Consider the following 19410-nt stretch of genomic DNA (forward strand, 5'->3'; position numbering starts at 1 on the left):
TACTTCTCCCTGCAGAGATTGAGCTTTTTAATTTGGTAGGCTCTACTTGTGAATATCTCTGAATTTGTCTTGAACTTAATGAATTTCATATTAATCTGAGATTTGTATCTTATAAATGTATGCCATCAGAATACGCATCTGTTTAAATTACCAAAATAAAAAAATCAAATGCTATCATTTGATCTCCAGGTGGTAGTACTAGCAAACTTCAAACTAAATAAATAATTGCAATTTTTTAATCATAAAAAATGAGCCATATTTTATGTGATCAAACCCACTGCTGAATCCCAATATGAATTTTTTTCTGTAAATAATAATACCATGGTTATTAATAAGTTGTGATTCAGGCCACATGACTTTGGTCCAACAAAATGGCCAAACCTGTGTTCCGGGTCAATGAAAATGCCTTACAGGGACAATACAGTGGCAAATGGGATTTTTCAAAGATTAATTATGTTTGGAGTAATATCAGTTAATAGAAGAACAGACCAGAGGTCAAGACGGGGTTTAATGGCTGGAAGGGGCTGTTTCCCTGCTGGCTGAGAGGATGCAGCCCGCCCAGTGCACCCGGTATCCCGAGCGGCCAGGCGAGCGTCCTGCACGCCTGCGTGTCACAGGCACTCGTACTGGCCGAACGAGTGGATGAGTGGCTGCGTAAAGGTTATTTTTATTCTTAAATCACTCTTTTAAATAACACATTTTATAATATATAATACTTGAGTGAATTTTAAAAACATTTTTGTAGATACACGTAAATATCTAAAAAATGAGATGTCAAAGTTGTCTAACATCTAAGTTATAAAAGCAAATGAAAAAAATGACTTTCAGGTTGTTGGCAAAAAATAATAATAAATTGTAACAAATTGCTTCAGTATAGAAAATGTCTTTTCGTGTCATACCTTGTCCTGCTGGCGCAGAGAAGCGGGGCTGTTAGGTCCAAAGAAATATTTTTTATTAAGGTATTTGTTTTTAATATACATAGATTTTGCCTCCCTTTCCTTTTGATCTTTGTAACTTATTCTTCGGAACTGCTCGATGTCTGCCCAGCACATGAGGTCCATGCTGGAACAAAAACAAAGACCAAATTCAGCCTTTCTTATTTGTTTCTCTCAGTTCTACTAAACACCACACGAAGCTGTTGCTCTGATGGAGCTCAGAAAGTGGTTGTCTTGACTAGTTAGCAGAAGTGAATAGATCCTGAAACTAATAAGTACAATTCTGTGCCTCATCCTGGCTAAATATAGGAATGAACGGCAGAAGTCCTGGGAGCAGAGAAAAGTCTGTCACCATTATTGGTAGGATCTCAGAGTTCTTCCCTTAGTAATGGACTAGTACTGTCAGTTTCAGATATGGAAACATACCCACCTACTGCATGTCTATTTGGCAACAAGCTAAATTTAGAATAATCCTCAGCACAAAGAAGGGAAAGTATATATGTGAAATGTGGTCTCCATCTTTGCTAACTTGTGAGAACAATTATTGGAAAAAAATACGATCAATGCCTCAGTTTATATTAGATAAATGTTATAAGGCCCCAAGGTTCTGTGCAGAACTACATTTCATTTATATATTAACTAACAAAAATTATAAAATATTGACTTAATTTCAATACCTTGGTGAAATATAAAAGAGACACTTCTCAAAAACAAAAATAGCACCTGTCTAGACAAATGCAAAAGAAACAGCAGAAAATGGAAAGGATACGACATACTGGTGTTTTAGTTCAGCCAATGCTAAAAGTATCAACAAATATTATTTAACCACTTAAAATAACACTTTGGAGGCTGCTATTTTTAATGCACTCCCTGACAAAAAGTTATCTGTACAGTTTTAAAAAAATTAAGTAGCTTAGGAAAAAAATGATGTTTCAAGGGGGAAATACCTTTTACAATGGTTATGTTCCTTACCTTGAATGAGCCTCAAGAAACTGACGGAAATGTTCAAACTCCAGTTTGTTTTTAAGCAGATCATCAAAAGCAAAATGCCTATATTCTGCAGGAACGTTATTCCAGTATTGTGTTTCCTTAGGGATATCAGGATGTTGTGAAATACCAGTTTCAATTTCAGGAGTAGTGTCCTAGTGAAATAATACTTTCCATAAAAATCTCTTAAACACAACAAATCATTTTTCAAAGTAAAATAAGCTGAAATAAAAATTAACTGTCAGGCCAATGCCATTTCACAGGTCAATGGTAGAACTGGGTGAAGAATCTAGAATCTAACCCTGACAGGTGTGGCCCAGCTGGCTGGGTGTCATTCCACAGAACGAAGGGTGGCCGGTTTGACTCCCAGTCAGGGCACATGCCAGGGTTGCAGGTTTGGTCTCCCCCAGTCAAGATGAGAGGCAACCAATCATCGATTCTCTCTCTCGCATCACTGTTTCTCTCCCTCTCTTTCTCCCTCCCTTACCTTCTCTCTAAAAAGAAATAAATAAAAATCTTACAAAAAGGAATCTACAATCTGATTCTAACTCATAACAAATTCTCTTTTGTTCCTATACATTCCATTCCCTTATTTTGAGTAACAGCTAGTAAACATTTATTACATACTTGCTTGTAAATATTAATTTTATTGGTTAGAAGTAATGTCTTTTGTAATAAAAAGAAAATGAAAGGCACACATAATACTACCATTCAGAGATAATACCATTATATATCTATATATGTATATGTGTGTGTGTGTATATATATATATCCATCCATCTAGGCTTTTTTGTCTACATATATGTAGTTTATTAAAAATGAAAATACAAATGCTCTGGCAGGGTAGCTCAGTTGGTTGGAGTGTCATCTTGTGCACCAAAAAAGGTTGCAGGTTCAATTCCCAGTCAGGGAACACACTAGGTTGTGGGTTTGATCCCAGGTCAGAGCACATAAGGGAGGCGCCAATCAATGTTTCTCTTCCATGTCAATATTTCTCTTTCTCTCTCTCTCTCTCCTCCCTTCCTCCCTCCCTCCCTCTCTTCCTTCCTTCCCTCTTCACCGCTCTCTCTGAAATCAGTGGATATACCCATGAGTGAGGATTATATAGAAGAAGACAGGACTATACAACTAACTATGTATGGTTTTATAATTTGGTTCTTTTTCTTAACAATATATCATGAACATAAAACATTATTTTATCTATAATTTAATTTCAAAAGTTACAGTGTAAAGAAAGATGCTTTCTAATAAGGATTACATTCTTTTTTTGTTTTGTTTTTTAAATTTTAAATATACTTTGTTGATTATAATATTACAGTTGTCCTAATTTTTTTCCCTTTGCCCCTCTCCGCCCAGTATGCCCATTCTCTCCAGCAATGCCTTGTCCCCTTAGTTCGCATCCATGGCTCATGCATGTAAGTTCTTTGACTGCTCCATTTCCCATACTATTAACTTCCCCCTGTCTATTTTGTACCTACCTATTTATGCTTCTTATTCCCTGCATCTTTTCCCCCATTCTTCCCCCTCCCCTCCCCACTGATAACCCTCCATGTGATCTTCATTCCTGTGATTCTGTTCCTGTTCTAGTTTTGCTTAGCTTGCTTTTTAGATTGCTTTGTTGATGGTTATGAGTTTGTTGTCATTTTACTGTTTGTATTTTTGATCATTTTCTTTTTCTTAATAATTAACTTAAACATTTCATATAGTAATGGCTTGGTGATGATGAACTCCTTTAGTTTTATCTTGTCTGGGAAGCACTTTATCTGCCTTTCATTCTAAATGATAGCTTTGCTAGATAGAGTAATCTTGGATGTAGGTCCTTGCTTTTCATGACTTGGAATACTTTCTTCCAACCTCTTCTGGCCTGCAAGGTTTCTTTTGAGAAGTCAGCTGATAGTCTCATGGGAACTCCTTTGTAGGTAACTGTCTCTTTTCCTCTTGCTGCTTTTAAGATTCTCTCCTTATCTTTAATCTTGTGTGGTGTAATTATGGTGTGCCTTAGAGTGTGCTTCCTTGGACCCAACTTCTTTGGGACTCTCTGAGTTTCCTGGACTTCCTGGAAGTCTTTCTTTAGCCAGATTAGGGAAGTTCTCTTTCATTATGTTTCCAAATAAGTTTTCAATTTCTTGCTCTTGTTCTTCTCCTTCTGACAATCCTATAATTCAGATGTTGGAATGTTTAAAGATGTCCTGGAGGTTCCTAAGCCTCTCTCTTTTTTTTTTTTTCGAGTTCTTATTTCTTCATTCTGTTCTGGTTGAATTTTTTTTTTTTCTGTTCCAATCTGTTGATCTGCGTCCCAATTTCCTTCCCTTCACTGTTGGTTCCTTGTACATTTTCCTTTATTTCACTTTTCATAGCCTTCACTTTTTCCCCTATTTCACAACCATACTCAACTTTTTCTGTGAGCATCCTGATTACCAGTGTTTTGAACTCTGCATCTGATAGATTGGCAATCTCTTCATTAATTAACTGTATTTTTTCAAGAGCTTTGATCTGTTCTTTCATTTTGGCCATTTTTGTCTCCGAGAGCCTGTCATGTAGGAAGGGGCAGAGCTTTAGGTATTTGCCAGGGTGGGGCCACCCATGTCACTGTGTTGTGGCGCTATATGTGGAGGAGGGGGCCAAGAGGGAACAATGCCACTTACTTGGCTCTTTGCCAGCTTTCAGTCACTTCCTCCACTACCCACAAGTAATTGGGGCCCTTCTGGTGCTGATTCCTGGGTAGGTGGGTTTGTGTATGTTTTAGGACCCTGTGGGTCTCTCCAACAAACTCTCCTGTGAGGCTTTGAGTTTCTCCTGCTGCCACAACCCCTACAAATCTTTTCAGTCAGAGGTTTTGAGGCTTTATTTTCCTGGGCTGAAACCATGGGTTGCATGGTCTGTCTCACTCCCCAGTTGTTCCTCCTGGTTTATCTGCACACAAATGTGGGACTACCCGGTCCTCCAGCCGCTGCCTCACCATGAGTCCTCTCCACCCAGCTGCTGCCTATCTCTTCCCCTTCAACCGGTCTAGAAGAATGTTTCTTCTTTAACTCCTTGGTTGTCAGACTTCCATACAGTTTTATTTTCTGGCAGTTCTGGTTATTTTTGTTCTTAAATTTGTTTTTGTCTTTCTTTTGGTTGTGTGAGGAAGCAAAGTATATCTACCTATGCCTCTATCTTGGTTGGAAGTTCAGAGCTAACTGTCTTTAACAGTTTGGTGAACATTTTTACAAATACCTCTTTTCATATATGTATACATGTAGAGATACATATTCAACTTTATCTAAATAAGATCATATAATACCTATGTTTCTATTCCTTACATTTTTATATAATTTGTTCTGAGCATTTTCCATGTCAATAAATATTAATCTAAACTGCCTTTTTAATGAAGATATGATTTAATATTATTGCTTTATAGATCTATCATGGTTTACTTAGCCAATCCAAAAGTTTTGAATTTGTATATCAAAATAATATTTTTCATATCCTAGTCAATCCTATGGTCTTTTTACTGACTTTTTCAAACCCTTTCCTTATTTTTAAAAATTATTTTGCCTGTTGATATCATAAAACAGTTCCTTTTCTGTTTGAAAAACTCAATTTTACTCTTTTGTGACTTGACATCAAACAGAGTTGCTGAAAATAACAACATTCATAGGAGTATGATGTGGCTTGAAGGCTCTCAGCTGAGGCAAACAAGTAGCTTGGCCCTTGGTGTTACATTACCTGCTTTGTCATTAAATGTGTCAGTAAAATGTGACACTTATCAAATGTAGCACACTAAGCAAAGAAAAAGCAGAAAAATGAGACTGCCTATCCCTTATATCATCAGTATAGTATCTCCTCAATATATGATCTCCAACCTCCACCCCCACTCCCACCAATATATGCAGTACTAATCCTCTCCAGGACATAAATTTATTTTTCTATGTAGAGAGGTGTCTTACCTCAGCTTTCTTGGAATGCATCACTTTATGCAAAGCCTGTAGCTTTCTAAAGCATATGGAGTCTAGCTGTCGAGTTTCCTCCATCAAGTTCACCTAATAAAACAGTAAAAAAAAAAAAAACTTGTAACATCAATAGGGTGTGCATTATGAGAAAGTAGGGAAAGAATGCACAATTTGCCAGTAACAGTGGGCTAAGAAACTGATACACTTGCTAATAAAGTGAATTAGCTTGGAGGCTAAAGCAGGATGACCAACATAGGAAAAAATATCAGTTATAGCAAAGTCAGACTTTGAATGTATACAATAAAAAATACCTACATTTCTAGGCACATATGTTAACAAGTGCACAACAAGAATTTTTAAAACATGCAATATCTGACTACTTAGTCAGGGACACTGACCTCTTTTCCCTTAGATTGTCAAATTAAAAAATGACAACAGCCAACACAACAATGGCTTTCCATTGTGAATGCCCTGTCTTGAATCATAAATATATAGGTTGTATAATAGAGTTGCATCTTCTTGGTTACATTGTATGATAAGATTGTGTCTGATTGATTAATTCTTGGTATGAGCGATCTTTATGCACAAGTAGCACAACCTGATTTTTTTAAAAGTCACTTTGTGGCCTTGGCTGGGTAGTTCAATTGATTAGAGCATTGTGCCAACATGTCAAAGTTGCAGGATCTACCCTAGGAAAGGGCACGTACAAGAATCAACCAATGAATGAATAAATAAGTGGAACAACAAATTGATGTTTCTCTCTCTCTAAAATCAATCAATCAATCAATCAATAATAAATAAATAAAGTGTCGCTTTGGAGCAAAAAGTGTAGGTAATTACTATTATTATTATTTTTTGTAAATTAATCAAAATTATATCTATTTTTGTAAGATTGGCTAAAATATATTTTTTGATGTGTTGCAGTGGTTTATGTGTGTTATGACATGAAAAAGTTTGAAAATTGATGATATAGTGCCACCAAAAATCCTCCTCCTTTCTGGAAAGCCCTTGGGAACTAACAAACACTGGAAACATGTTGGATCACACTTCCAGTTTCTGTTTATTACAACAGGATAACAGTCATGAAGGCAGGCACTACTGATTTAGGGACCACGTGGTCCTCAGAAGAACATGAAGTGACCAGACTCCATCGTCATTAGTCAGTGAGCAAAGGTTTTATTGATGTAGCAAGAGAGGAGAGAATTAATCATCTAATTAAACTGCATGGTCAGTCGCAGCCTTCAGAGTGTATACTGTACTACTTTATACAGTCAGAAGAATAAAATCGTCCTTCGTTTCTCTGTTGCAGGGAAAAAATCAGTTTGGCCAGTTTGAGTAGTCTCCTTGGTTATCCCTTTTGGAGAAGAGTCTATGTAATCCAGTCAGCTGGACTTTTACAGAAGCCTCCGGGTTGAATTTAATGATGTTTCTAGAAATTAAGAGAGGGTTACTCTTCCTCTTACTAAAAAGAATGCATAATTTGTCCCATACATTTTTATAAGAATAATTACTAAGGCCAAAACCTTTTGGTTTAGGGGCTTCAGTTATAATTCTAAACCTTTATCATCCCAGGACCATACTTCAGATCCATTTTCCTCTAGACTATACATTAGATTAAAATAAGAAGTAGAGACTTGTGGTCAAGATGGAGGTGCAGATAAACATGGCTTGTCTCCTCACACAACCACAGCAAAAATTAAACTAAGCTACAAAACAACTATCACCCAGAATCATCTGAAAATTGAGCTGTATGAGCTGTCAGTCCAACAACCAAGGAATTAAAGAAGTCACATTCATCCAGACAGATAAGAGGGTGGAGAAGTGGAGGTGCACAGGTAGGCACAGAGACATGGAACAGGTGGTCCCACACTTAGTTGTGGTGGTGGATACAAATTTGGGAGGGATACCTCAGAACTGAGGAATCTCAGCCCTACACCAGACCACCCAGACCACGGTTCCAGTGCTGGGAAGGTAAGTCGCTATAACTTCTGGCTTTAAAAAACAGTGAGGGTTCGGGCAGCGGAAGAAACAGTGGGATTCTCAGGAGTCTCTTTTTAAAGGGCTCACAATGGACTTCAGGTTTACGTAGACTCACTCCCCCTGGGTTCCAGCACCAGGGTGTCAGCTACAAGGACACCAGGTACACACGGGGAGAAAATGAAGTGTCTGGCATCAGGGCGAGTGCCGGGGAACAGCTTCCTCCCAGACAAATCTCCAGAGGCCAGGCAGCAGAACTGTCCCTTTCTGAGCCCTCCCCCACACGGAGCCACAGGGCAGCAACCCCATATCAGAGACTTCATCAATTTAGTTCACATGGTTTGCCCTGCCCTGGTGACTACCTAAGGCTCCACCCCATCCAACTTACCTGGACTTTTCTACATCAGGGCACACTACTAAGACAGGGATTCAAAGCAGCTCTACTAAACATAGAAACAAACATAGGGAGACTGCCACAATGAGGAGACAAAGAAATATGACCCAAATGAAAGAACAGAATAAAACTCCAGAAAAAGAACTAAACACAATGGAGACAAGCAATCTATTAGATGCAGAGTTCAAAACACTAGTTATGCTCACCATGATGCTCAAGGAACTCACTGGCTACTTCAAAGAGAATAAAAAAATACCCAGGCAGAAATGAAGGTTACACTAAGTGAAATAAAGAAAAATTTACAGGGAACCAACAGTGGAGTGAAAGAAGCTGAATCAAATCAGTGATTTGGAACATAAGGAAGAAAGAACATTCAGGCAGAACAGCAAGAAGAAGAAAGAATAAAAAAAAAAAAAAAAAACAAGAATAAGCTAAGAAGCCTCTGGGACAACTTCAAACATACCAACATCCGAATCACAGGTGTGCCAGGAGAAGAGCAGAGCAAGAAATCGAAAAATCATTTGAAAAAATTATGAAAGAAACTTCCCTAATTTGGTGAAGGAAATAGACATACAAGTCCAGGAAGCACAGAGGCCCAAACCAGATGGACCCAAAGAGGGTCACACCAAGACACATCATCATTAAAATGCCAAAGGTTAAAGATAAAGAGAGCATCTTAAAAGCAGAAAGAGAAAAGCAGATAGTTACCTGCAAAAGAGTTTCCATATGAATGTCAGCTGATTTCTAAAAAAAAGCTTTGCAGGCTAAAAGGAACTAGCAAGAACTATTCAAAGTGATGCAAAGCAAGCATCTACAACCTAAATTGCTCTATCCAGCAAAGCTATCATTTAGAATGGAAGGGCAGATAAAGTGCTTCTCAGACAAGGTAAAGTTAAAGGAGTTCATCATCACCAAGCCATTATTATATGAAATGTTAAAGGGACTTATTTAAGAAAAAGATCAAAACTATGAACATTAAAATGGCAATAAATTCACAACTAGCAACAACTGCATCTAAAAAAACAAACTAAACAAGTAGAAACAGAATCATAGATATGGAGATCATTTGTAGGGTTATCAGTTGGGAGGGGGGAAAGGGAGGGTTGGGGAAGAGGTGCAGGGATTAAGCAATACAAATTGGCAGGTAGCCCTGGCTGGTGTAGTTCAGTGGATTGAGTATGGGCTGGGAACCAAAGTGTCCCAGGTTCGATTCCCACCCAGGGTACATTCCTGGGTTGCAGGCCATAACCCCCAGCAACCGCACATTGATGTTTCTCTCTCTCTCTCTCTCCCTCCCTCCCTTCCCTCTCTAAAAATAAATAAATAAAATCTTAAAAAAAAAACAAATTGGCAGGTAGAAAATAGACAGGGGGAGGTTAAGAACAGCATAGGAAATGGAGTAGCCAAAGAACTTATATGCATGACCCATGGACATGAACTAAGGGGGGGCATTGCTAGAAGGAATGGGGGAGGAATGGGTAGAGGGGGTACAAGGGGAAAAATTAGGACAGCAGTAATAGCATAATCAATAAAATATATTAAAAATCACGTAGAGAGATTTTAAAAATTTTCATAGTATAGCCTAACTTTCCTAGTGTAATTATATATTTTTGTAGTAGAAAGGTTACAATGCTCATTTTTCTGAACAAAGAGAAATCAGAGAGGAAAATTTATATATTTTGGTCACTGAATTGAGTGAGCCATAAGGATTGTTTCAGTCACAATCCAATCAGGTAACTCCACCCAAGGAGTTTCAGTGCTGATTTTGTCCTGACCACCGAACCTATCTTTCCTGGCAGAGCACATGACTGAGGAGCTGCTGGGGAGACGGGAACAGAGAGGAGCAACACGAAGATAGCAGAGCCCCACCTGAAATGACCTCATGAACAGGGCACGTGCATTAACTGAATATAAAAAACACCCATGAATGGTTTTAATTTGTGATTCAAAATAAATATTTAAAGGAATTTCCTCCACCCGTCCATAAAGAAGAGTGAAAATATTCAAGCACTGAGGCTTAACATGACCTCTTTTGGGATGAAAAAAGACATGTTGAAACTTTCATCCAATCAAGCAATTCGACCTGATGAACATCTGTGGGTGCTCTCAAATGGCTGCATTGAAGTCAGGGCATGTGCTCTCCACAATACATGTGAGATGTTTATATTTTCTGTGGGTATAATATTTACTGTAACTCATCCAGCCTAAAATCAAACGGGCTTTGTCCATTAATCAAAATTAAGGCCGCTGCTGAAAAACGGCAAGAAGGGACAAAGCCAGTATATAATCACGGCATATTTTGTTGGTTCACAGGAAACCAAAACCCAGATTCATCTCTGCTAACATATTTGTACAAAAAACTGAAAATGACAAGAATTCAAGTCTTTGGTTAGGAGGCAAAACTGAATTCCTGGCCCATAGGAGACCTTTTTCAGCCTTTTTTTTTTTCTTGTGTGTTAATGATGTTGCTTATCACCAGTTTTACAGTAGGCTCAAGGGCTCACGCACAGCTCCTTGGGGCCACAGTACCTGTCTGTAAGCGCTCTGGTCTGACTTCACCATCATTGTCCAGGGCTCGAGCAGCAGGAGAAGGATATATTCCTCTGCTGTGTCAAAAAGGTCTTCAAATGGTGGCTGTATCTTCATATAAATTTCTCTTTTCTTTTCCTGTTGGAGTCCGATGTCAAGAGTGGCCGAAGGAGCAACATATGTGGCAAAAAGATACTGAGGAAGAAGGGAAGAAAGGGAGGGGATGTTGGGAGAAACCATAATGGTTAGCAGATTCCTTGGCGGAGGCACTTTTTAAAAGGTAAGAAAAGGCAAACAAGCTCAAGCAACTTTTTAAAAAGATGTGTAAAACTACTTAAGACGAAGCAGTGTGCTTATTCGAAAGACTTTCCTTTTCATTTTCTTTCCCTATTTCTTCATCTGTAATTAGTCAACTAGCCAATGGATCTTGCACAACAGTAGGTGATTTTAGATATTGCGATTTTTTTTCCAATTACTGCTATGGGTTATTATGGTTGGTTTCAAGTTATACATTTCCTTTTTTCCTTATGTTCATGGCAGTTCTAACTGTATGTGCTACTTTCCCCGGGGATTCAAAATGCTCTTGAAAGCAAGAGGCAAGAATACAGTAGGGCTGAAAAACTGGCTATTAGTCTTTTAGTCTAGAAACTCAAAAGACTGCCTGTCCTACCCAACTGAGGTGCAGAGTTCTTAAGACTTTCTGCTGTAAAAATGTCTCCATCTGGTGTCAATTGCTGTGGAAGAGAGACAAGAAAGAATTAAGAGTGAATGAATCTTTATACACAGAACATCCAGCTTCATAGGCAAAGCTGTATAAATGTCTGTTTATCTTGTTCCTCAATAATAGCTATTTAAATCTTAGAAGCACTTTAATAACATTTCATGTTTTAAAAGTTGTACACTGGATATGTCATGCCCTGTAGTTTTACTAAGAATCCCTACTTGTATTTTACTTCAATTTTATTTTCATACTTAGACTTTGGAGCTGATACTGTCCAGACTCAGCCCAGGTGACAGACAGATAGATAGATGATAGATAGATAGATAGATAGATAGATAGACAATAGATAGGTAGACAGATAGATAGGTATCAAATACCAAATAACAGTCTTAGGTAAAATAAGCTTTTAAAAGTTTTAAAGGGCCCATATTGATAGCACATGCTTTCACGAGTATCCACTACATCCTAGACACTTGGGTAGGTGCTATGCATGCAAAGACTAATGAGTAAGACATACTGCCTGCCCTGAAGGAGCCCTTTGGTGGAGAGACAGAGATGAAAACCAGCAGTCACAACACAGTATGGAAAGTGCCACAATGGAGTCATGCATTGCAAATGAGATCTTCGTTGATTGCCTGTCCAAGCTTTTCAAGCTCACCTCCCAGTTATCACCTTCTAAATTTTAACTCAGATATCAATTTTTCTTATTTTCCTAAACTTACTCTTTTGCCGTTCCATACCTTTGCACGTTGTTCCTTCAGTCTTGGATATTTGCCCTACTACAAGTACCTTGTCTGCTTGATACACTCTCATTTATTCTTTAAAATCAACTTGGGTTCCTTCTCCCCTAAGAATCCTTCATTCACACCCTCCTCCCAAAATCATATTTTTCAACTGTTATATCCATCACCCTATAATGCAATTATGTACTTATGTGCCTTCTCTTCTGGAACAAAAGTCTTTGAGGTCAAATACTTCAGCTTATTCATCTGTGATTCTCCAACTCCTAAAACTGTTCTTGGCAGAGAATAGATGCCATAAACGTTTATTGAATTGTACTGAATCCACAGAAAAGACTCATTTATGTCTTGAAATGGGGAAGGAAAAGGTTCAGAAACCCTTCCAAGGGAAGATAAGCTTCTCTTAGTCTTAATCCTAAAGCTGGGTCTCTACAGATGAGTTGGAATCAATCAGAAAAGAGACAGGAGTTGTTGAGAAAGATGGTTGAAGAAGGAGGAAAACAGGCCAAGGCATGGGGACCTGTCAGGGTTTCATAACCTGTGGAGAGATTAGCGGCTGCAAGTAGGTAACACTGACTCAGGGAAAGAGTTTGAGTAAAAGAGGATGCTGTGAAGGGAGGCAGGTACCAGAGCATGGATATGATCTTTTATTCTTTGCTAAGGAATTTTAATTTCTACCTAAAGATATATAACGTGGAATCTCTGAGGAGTGACATCCTCGGGCATGAATTTTAGAAATAAATCACTATAGCCCTGGCTGGGTTGCTCAGTTGGTTGGAGCTGTCCCATACACCAAAGGGTTACGGGTTCAATTCCTGGTCAAAGCACATACATAGGCTGTGGGTTCGAGCTCTCATTGGGGTGCATATGGGAGGTGGCCCATCGGTGTTTCTCACATTGATGTTTCTCCTCTCTCTCCCCCAATCTCTCTCTCCCTCTCCCTCTCTCTTTTCTTTCTCCCTTCCTTCCTCTCTGAAATATATCCTAAGTTGAAGACAAAAAAAAAAAGAAAAGAAAAAATCACTATGACATCAGCAGGGTGAAACGGTTTGAGTAGATCAAGACTTGAGGCTGTTTGAAAGTCGTTTCAATAGTCAAATAAGAAATTATATGCCAACTTAATCTCTTACCTGCTTTTTTGCAGTAGCCTCTTAACTGGTCTTGCTAGGTTCCTGTTAGCTCTTTTACAGCCTTACCACAGCAAACAGAGACACCACTGTGCATATCACCCCTCTGTTCAAAATCTCCAGTGCCCTTCCATCTCACACTTAGTAACAGCCAAAGTTCTTATAATTACCTGTAAGTGGAGGTTTTGGAAGTTTCTCACTGCTGAGGGGATAAGGGTTATTATAGTTCAGGACCTGCCAGTGGGGAAGCCCCTATGAATACCATGGGCTCTCAAAATACCCTAAGAACAGGGGTAAACCAGGTATAGACTCTAGCCTTACATTTTTAAAGTGCCATGAGAAAATAACCACTAACCTGTAATTATATAACTAGCAAAAAGTATTCGAAGTCATGAAAGGCAAAGACCTACATCCAAGATGACTCTATCCAGCAAAGCTATCAGTTAGAATGGAAAGGCAAATAAAGTACTTCCCAGATAAGGTCAAGTTAAAGGAGTTCATCATCACCAAGTCTTTATTACATGAAATGTTAAAAGAACTTATCTAAGGAAAAAGAGAAGATCAAAAGTATGAACAGTAAAATGACAACACACTCACAACTATCAACAACTGAATCTAAAAAACAAAAACAAACTTAACAAACAACTAGAACAGGAACAGAATCACAGAAATGGAGATCACATGGGGGTTATCAGTGGGGAGGGGGAGAGAGGAATGGGGGGGAATGGTACAGGAAATAAAAAGCATAATTGATAAGTACAAAACAGACAGGAGGAGGTTAAGAATAGCATAGGAAATGGAGAAGCCAAAAGAACTTAAATGGATGACCCATGGACATGAACTAAGGCAGGGGTGGGGGTAATACTGGAGGGAAGGAGGGTATAGGACAGAGGGGAATGAAGGGGAGAAAAAGGATGGGACAACTGTAATAGCATAATTAATAAAACATACTTAAAAATACCCTTCCAAAATGAAAATTAAATAAAGATGTTAGAAACCAACAACAACAACAACAACAAACAGGGAATTCACCACCAGCAGACCTGCACTGAACAAATTAATTAATTAAAGCAAAGCCCTAAACAAAAGGAGATAGAATATAGAACAAAAGAAAGCACAAATATGTAGATAAATATTAATAAGTATTGACTGTAAAATATAATAATAATGAACGAAGTCAGAGGGAATAGTAAAAAAACCTAAGAAAGAGAAGTCAGAATTGAAGGTGCAGGTTAAAGCGAACCTTTCAAGGCAGGAAAGCAAATGAGGTCAGAATCAGGGCAGTGACACAATCACATGCAGGCGGAGCATCAAAAACTCAAGGTGAGGATAAAGGAAGAGGACATTTACGGTACCTCAAAAAAAGCAGAATCAACTTTTTTTATGGTTCTCCCTTATGGGAGTACCGTATACTTCAGTATACACAGGCACTCAATAAGTATTTACTGAATGGGAGATCAGTGGCCTAAAGTGAAATTATGCTCTGAAAGAGGAATATCAAAGCTCAAAATTCAAAGCTGAAGTGGTTCCAGTTTCTGATGGATTCCAGTATGTGCCCATCCCATAGCTAATTTAGGATAAATGGAGGTTAAAAACAACAACAACATTGGAATTAGGAAAGTTAAGAAACACTAGGCCCTGGCTGGGTAGCTCTCAGTTGGTCAGAGCATTGTCCAGATACACCAAGGTCGTAGGTCAGGGCACATACTAGAATCAACCAATGAATGCATAAATAAGTGGAGCAACACAGCAAATCGATGATTTCTCTGTCTCCTTTCTTCTCTGTCTCTAAAATCAATCAAACAATAGAAGGAACATTATAACATATATGTTATAAGGGCCATTAGTGTGGTTGCTGAAAAAGCATCAAGATGATAAAACAGAAAATGTAGGGAGAAATTTCATGGGTTGTGGGATGAAAATTTCTAAGAAAGTAAAACAGAACTTAAAAGATCTTTAGATAACATTAATGAAATTTAAGAGAGGGGAAATGAAAAGATGTAGCAAACTGCAAATTTCTGGAGTTATGAAAAGATGTCTTGAATAGCAGCAGAGAGCACTTCTTTCTTCCTAACTGTTGTGAAGTATGAGACAAGGATGTATTCAAGAGCCACTCAAGATGTTCTATTTAATTTGGCAAGCTGCAACCTAGAAACTTAGCCCCCTAAAATACAGGTACGTATTCTGCTGGGTTGAATAGTCCAAAGTGAACCATACACAGTCTACCAAATGATTACAGAATATTTAAAATGAAATTTGCTACACACACACATAATTTATTTTAACCTTGGGAGTTATTTAAAGGAATGACTTGCAAATCTAACTAGTCTAACAAGCTAGGATTGTTTCAGATCCAAATCTATTCTTAAACATTTTCTAAGTTGAAAGTTTTGAAAGTGAAGTAATTAAAATAATACCATACTAAGGTAAATTAAGAAACTGAAGACTGAAATGATCAAATTAATAACATTAAGCAATGTCCGCAGAATTCATCTCAATAATTTCAAATTTACCTCAAAGGAGAGTAAATTTGACTCCCTAAATCTCTTAGGTCAGTGGTCTGCTATTTTAAGGCAGGAATAGCCTCTAATGACAAAAATAGGCAATTGCTTTGTCATTGGGTCAGCTGCATTCAAAGCTGTAGTTTAAAAAGGCTTGATGTGCCCTACATCAAACTCTTTCTGCAGAAATCAGGATGATCCCTTTGCTGTAGAGACATGATAGCAGTGAAGAGTGGGACGTACAAAGGAAGTTGGAATGGTGACTAGAATAACAGTGGCAGGTCAGCTGCTGCTGGGCACCCACATCTATGCCCCCCTTCCACTCCCAGTCCTGCGTTCATGCATGTCTTACCTTTAAAATCTACTGTCACCACAGTCCTATGAAAAAGTCTCCAGATGAGTGGGGAGGGTTGGGAGGGTGGGCAGGATTGGGAGTAAAAGAGAGAAAACTGTACTTGAACAATGATTTAAAAAAAAAAGTCTCCAGATGCTATGTACGTAGTCGACCACTATGCCACAGTGGGCAGGTATTTCATGACACCATGTTAAAGCCACATCTCTTTATAGCATTGTATCCAATTGGCTTAGGCTTTTACCTTCTGAACTTTGTGGTACGACTTTCTTCAGAAAGCCGTACCACATCAATGAGCTTCACTGACTGCTGATGGAGCCGTCAATGAGCTTCACTGACTTAATCACTTACTGTATTAGGAGCCCAGCTTCCTCTCTCTGACCCTTACTGTTCATCCTTTTATACAACTCACCAAGCTTTTTCTACCTTCGGCACCATCTGTGGCTTCTACCTGTCCTCTAAATAAATCAGGCACCACTTTGTCTTACTTTCTTACATGCCAGTGACTGAAGACTGTCCATCATTTCAACTAACTCCTGCAGAGATCCCTAACTTCTCCCACCTTGACCTTCTGCCTTGTCAAGGTCCAATTCTGGACCAGCCTAATCATCTATTCATGTTTTCCAACTCTACCCTCAAGCTCCCTATCAAACCTATAACTGGCTCATTATGAACAGACTTTAAAACACACCTCAGCTGTGATGGCAAAGCATTGGTGCATTTTTGCTTGTTTCCAATCAACTCCATTTCCCATTTCTAAACTTTGCCATCCTCTTTACAGCCCACAAATGTACCCATATATTTCTTCACTTTCAGCAGACTTTGTATTCCACTTAACTAGGAAAAGCCACTGGTATAAATGCCCTCAGCTTTCCTCTCTAGAGCTTTTTCTAAATATTTTTCTTTCTCTGATGTTCCAAAGGCACACTCCTTGCCAAGGCTAAATCAGTCATGTGTGGCCCTGCCTCCAGCCCTCCAGAGCCTCAAAGCATCAATCATTTCCTTAGTTTCACTTCCTTAATCTACCTGCCCATTGATTCCATCCCCTTCCTCGTGTTATAAAGATGTTCAAGCAAAGTGTCTCTCCCATCCTAAAATGTTTTTCCTGACTACTCAGTCTACCAACTATCACCCCCACTTCTTGCTTTCCCTTCCCTACAAATCTTCATATTCCTCAATCTACTGCAACCTGGTTTTTATGCCAATGAAACTGATCTCTGAGCTCACTAAAAACCACAAAATCACCAATTCAAAAGCTCCTGTCCTCAATCCTCACCGTTTGATTCCTTACACGGCTTTAGCACTGCTGGTTATCCCCTTCTTCCTTGCTTTCTCTCCTCTGCCTCCCACACTCTCTCCTGATTCTCTGCCTATTTCCATTCTTCGGCTCCTTTGCTCATTCTTTTCTCCTTATTTCCCCTTTAAGGTATTCATTAAGGTTCTCTGTTCAACCGTATTTTTCCTCGGTTCCATTCTTCCAGTTTCTCACACGCGCCAGGCAGTCTCTTTCAGGGCTCTCACACTACGCACTCTATGTACTCGGCCCTTAATCTCCCTCCACCTTTTATTTAGCTTCTGTTCATCCTAAAGCACTCAGTCTTTCTTGACCCCTGAAATCTGGCTTATGTAGCATTCTCATGTGGTCCAGGGGGTCCCACTGGATCACAGCTCTATGGAGACAGATGGGATCTACTTTGTTTATTACTGTAATTAGTTTATTAATGATCCCCTAGCACCTAGCATAATGCCAAATTTAGAATGAATGAAAGACTTCATTCATTCTCAGAGACTTAACAGTCAACTATGTGTGGAAGAAATCCAAATATACGTATATAGCTTTAGACCCGATTTCTTTCCTGAACTCAAAACCTAGCTGCCCCCCTGTTACACCTCACAGGTGGTTCATGGACCCTCCAACTCAGTGACTCGGTGATATAATGATTGGTATTTCCCTAGTTTTCCAAGCCTTTTCCTTCTTCCTGTGTTCCCAGTTTTCATTAATAACATACCATTCATAGCACATTCTTTGACCTCCCTGTTTCCTTCTCCTCCTCCCTCCAATGCAAATCCTATGAATTTAATCTCTACAATGAAACATGGAAAAATTGACAAGAACAAGTACAAAAACACGAGGAGGGAATAAGCAGCAGCAGTTCCCCGCCAACGAGAAACATCATAAAACTCAGTCTTCTGACAAGCCTACTGTCTACTACCTTCCTTCCTGACCTCACACTCTTTGCTCATGAAGCCATAGTGGTCCAAGCATACTATGTAGCTGCAAGTCCTATAGTCTCAAGGAGCTATAATTAGGGTAGCCATATGTCCCCAGTCCAGTTTAAGACTACTGTTCTGGCATAATTATTAATAGTTCCCTTGTCACTCTCAAAAGAGTTCTGGTTTCGATTATAAATTACGTGTTCTCCCTATATTTAACTGCTACCAGTTAGATAAAATTACGAAGTTTCTCTAAAACAAGACTCCCTGAAAAGCTGGACATATATTTGAAGGCTGAAAATAAAGGAAAGAAAAGCAGAGGATATTCCTTGCTAAGATACATATTTCAATACATTTGTCTAATTGCAATCATATGAACTGAATAGATGTTAAAAAGCCAACATCCCAAACCAGAAATATTTCTTTAGAACTTGGATTGAAGCTTCACAGACTTCCTTGCTAAGAATATATGCACTGAATGAAAATCTTTACACAAATTTTAAAATATTTTACCCCCCCTTTCTGATTGCACATAAATGTAGGTACTCCTGTGCCCTCCCCACTGTGTGTCTCTTCCTCATAGCCAACTTATTAGAACATTGTTCGTTGTCACCCAAGTGATTTCTCTTTGTTCACATATCAACCCTGAAGTGATAACCACCACAACCCTTAAGAATGATACACACCTTCACCTCCCCAACTCTTTAACGGCTTCGTGATGGGTCACAGAACTGGAAGGACCAGAAAGGGGCTGCAAAGGTCGCCCTCCTCATGGCACCCCACACCCACATTATGCATGTTTACCGTCACTCTTCCTCCCCTCCCGAGGGGGTTTAAGAGGGTCAGGGGGAGAACATTGAACTTGACTGTCAGTCATTTATTAGGCCACACAGTAATGAATTGTGCCATTAAAATCTGCAAACGTCTTCTCATACATATTCCTAGTAATCCAGGGACAACCTATTAGTGAATGAGTGGCAACTCGTATATAACAAACA

At 38.9% G+C, this 19410-nt stretch overlaps 1 protein-coding gene across 6 annotated transcripts in view; it reads right to left on the reverse strand.

Annotated features, from left to right (window-relative positions):
- Window positions 1-19410, reverse strand: part of RGS22 (regulator of G protein signaling 22) — a 120074-nt gene that overhangs the window by 28383 nt on the left and 72281 nt on the right. For 4 of the 6 annotated variants that reach the window (XR_004904394.1, XM_036031303.1, XM_036031300.1 and 1 more), the window contains exons 15-18: window positions 10758-10952; window positions 5855-5947; window positions 1910-2077; window positions 900-1067 (exon numbers count right to left, since the gene is read on the reverse strand). Coding sequence is in view for 4 of the 6 variants with exons in the window: in XM_036031303.1 (XP_035887196.1) it covers window positions 900-1067; window positions 1910-2077; window positions 5855-5947; window positions 10758-10952 (624 nt within the window). In the remaining 2 variants the exon portion in view is untranslated. Of the gene's footprint in view, window positions 1-899; window positions 1068-1907; window positions 2078-5854; window positions 5948-10757; window positions 10953-19410 lie in introns of all 6 variants that reach the window. The other 2 variants (XR_004904395.1, XM_036031301.1) reach the window with 1 other exon arrangement.

The sequence above is a fragment of the Phyllostomus discolor genome, chromosome 7 (assembly GCF_004126475.2).
Source record: "Phyllostomus discolor isolate MPI-MPIP mPhyDis1 chromosome 7, mPhyDis1.pri.v3, whole genome shotgun sequence".
Lineage (NCBI taxonomy): Eukaryota > Metazoa > Chordata > Mammalia > Chiroptera > Phyllostomidae > Phyllostomus > Phyllostomus discolor.